Genomic DNA, 2,984 nt, shown 5'->3' on the forward strand with positions numbered 1-2,984 from the left:
ACAATTGTAAGTCCCCATTTTCATCCTGGAGAATGCAATCTGACTAATTTTTATAACTGTTTTCAAAAGAAAATGTCCAGTACAGGCATTGAAAGCAGTAATTCAGTCTGAAGGATGCAAATGAGCCCACAAGTGTTATGACATTGGAGAGTCATCCCAAGAAATTCAAAGAAGATATGGTTTTCTAATGCTATAATTAAAATAAAAATAGGCATTAATTTTTTAAAAGTAAGAATACCCTATTGCCCACAAAAATCTTTAGCTGACAATTTGCTAAGTGACATGGCTGATGCAGACAGAAATGACTCATAATATCCTCAAGAATAGGAGTTTCTGAAACTGCAGCACTAAGAAAGCCACATTTTGTTTCTGGGATCTGCCAATGCAGAGAAGCTCTCCCGTCTGCCCCAATTACAAGTTACAATAGAGCCCTTTGTGTGCAATAGAGCTCTTTGTATGTATTAGTTATAGTCATTCTCCTATTATTGGCTAACACATCTTAGGTCAAACATATATGCATCCAATACAGGCATAAATATACACAGCAGCATCACATATGCATTAGTCAATACAACTGATCAACTGCCTATACAATTTTATTTTAAAAACAGCACAGTTGTGCCCTTTTAGGGAAATCAATTTCTTTTCAAATTTGAAAAAAACTGATTTACTCCAAGGACTAGAAACTTCTTATGTGAATAGTCAGGAAGAGCAAATTGTTATGATGCGGTTAAAAGGTCATGAAAAATAGATTCCATCACTGAAAGTCCCTTTGATTTTAGCAGCATGAGTCATATGCCTTTATAATACTCTTATCAAAGTTAAACAATGCGAAGGCAGGCAGCAAATTTCTTGTATGTATTGTTCTATATCTTTGCCTTAGGCCCTTAAGGATAAATACATTAGATTACACCACAATTCCTTTTATATGGTGTTTCATTAAGAGCACTAGTCTCATTTTTTCACATGGACAATTCATGCCAAAATTGCAGAAACATCCCACTCTGGTTTGAAAAGTTCTGATAATGATACATTCACAAATCCCAAACTAATGTTGCTCCTGTTGGATATTCTGAAAACCGTCACTATATGAAGCCAGGACCAGATAACTTATACTGGTCATGATGACTACTTTTTGACAGGACTCTTAAGTTTTTTTTTTTAATAAGCCAAGTGCAAAACTGCACACTCAAAATGCATGCCTAATTTGTGCTCACAGTTACCTCCAAAGATGGAGAAGAGCTTCAGATAAATGATCCATCCCTAACAGTTTCTGTTTATTTCAGTAAAGGTCGATTTGGGATGAATGAGAGATTTCAATGGACACTTGTACTACAAGGGTTCTTCTACTTTAGCAAGTTTATTTCAGATTTTTAACAGACATCTTACAGTTTGAGATGATAAAATTCTTTCCTATTATGCCTCTGAGCCATCTTGTTTTTGTTCTTTATTTTTACATTTTCTTTTTGTTTTGTTTCAAAGAAAAGAAAGATGTTCGGTTTTACAAGGCTTACAATATTATTCTATGTGCATATGTGCTCTCAGACACATTTGCATGCATGCCCACATTCTGTCACTCCCCCCAAATACAGGCGTGCACACACACAAGATTACTTGGGTAATCTTATTTAAAAGCAATAAACTTCAGTTTTGCGAGAAATCTATTTGACAAGCTTTAGCTGAGAAAATGACATTATTCTCTAGCATGAAGTTCAATCATCCAGTACTGGCCTGAGAGACAGAAAAAGGTTTTGCTAAGTCCTGAAGTAAGTTTTCTTGCGAAATTCTTTTGCAGTAAAGTAGTAACAGATAGCATCCAGACAGCAGTTGACATTGGCTAAACACATTGCCACCTGAATGAAGAGGCTAATGCTTTGTTTCACACTGCAGTCCACAATGATGTGCTGCCTTACCAGGAACTGCAGAAAGATCCCCAGATGGACTGGTGTGAAGCAAACCATGAACACGGTGAGATTGGCTGCAATGATCCATACACTGGTAACTTGCTCAGCCCTCTTTTTTTGTTGGTTTTTATCTTTTAGAAGAGTCTGGATGATCTTAACAGAACAATAAACCATCACAGTAAATGGGATGAGAAATCCAAAGATTTCAACAGAAAGGATGACTGGCATGCTCCATGTCTGATCTGACATATTGTGGAAGCATCTGAAATTGTCAGTGTTTTTTAAGTTGTACATGGGGATGCTGCCAAGCCAAACTACAACCCAAATGCAGCAGCATGTCATGCCTGCCCTCTTAGGAGATCGGAAAATCCTAGCTTGGAAAGGGTGCCTGATAGCAATATATCTGTCCAAGCTAATGCAGGCAATGAGGAAAATACTTCCATACATAGTGACAAAATAGACTGATTCCATAAATGTGCACAAGAACCAGTGCCTCTTTTGTATGGAGTAGTACATCTTGAAAGGAAGAGAGAAAAGAAGAAGAAGATCCATAAGAGCAAGGTTTATCATGTAGATTGATGATTCTGTCCATTTCTTCCAGAAGCAGCAGAAAACCCATAGGGCTAGCAAATTGAGAATCAAACCAAGAATGAAAGTAGGTATGTAGATCACCATCTGGAAATATTTCATTATGGTATCAGCATGCTCAAAGTCGCATTCCTTGCTGAAGTTGCTGGCATTCATTTCTCTTCTAAAATATACAGAGAAGATTAAACAACACTATATTTCTATATTCCAGATAGATAACATATTAAAGGGTGTCATAAATATAAAGGGAAGGGTAACCACCTTTCTGTATACAGTGCTATAAAATCCCTCCTGGCCAGAGGCAACATCCTGCTACCTGTAAAGGGTTAAGAAGCTCAGCTAACCTGGCTGGCACCTGACCCAAAGGACCAATAAGGGAACAAGATACTTTCAAATCTTGGCCAGGGTGAGGGGGAAAGGCTTTTGTTTGTACTCTTTGTTTATGTGTTTATTCTCTCTTGGGACTGAGAGAAGCCAGACAGAAATCCATCT

At 37.4% G+C, this 2,984-nt stretch overlaps 1 protein-coding gene across 1 annotated transcript; it reads right to left on the minus strand.

Moving 5' to 3' along the window:
- Positions 1 to 1,754: 1,754 nt before the first annotated feature.
- LOC140916996 (G-protein coupled receptor 55-like) lies at positions 1,755 to 2,648 on the minus strand. Its single transcript, XM_073358891.2, has one exon. It carries the CDS (start codon positions 2,646 to 2,648, stop codon positions 1,755 to 1,757), a length of 894 nt encoding a protein of 297 aa, XP_073214992.2.
- Positions 2,649 to 2,984: the final 336 nt, after the last annotated feature.

The sequence above is a fragment of the Lepidochelys kempii genome, chromosome 9, assembly GCF_965140285.1.
Source record: "Lepidochelys kempii isolate rLepKem1 chromosome 9, rLepKem1.hap1, whole genome shotgun sequence".
Lineage (NCBI taxonomy): Eukaryota > Metazoa > Chordata > Testudines > Cheloniidae > Lepidochelys > Lepidochelys kempii.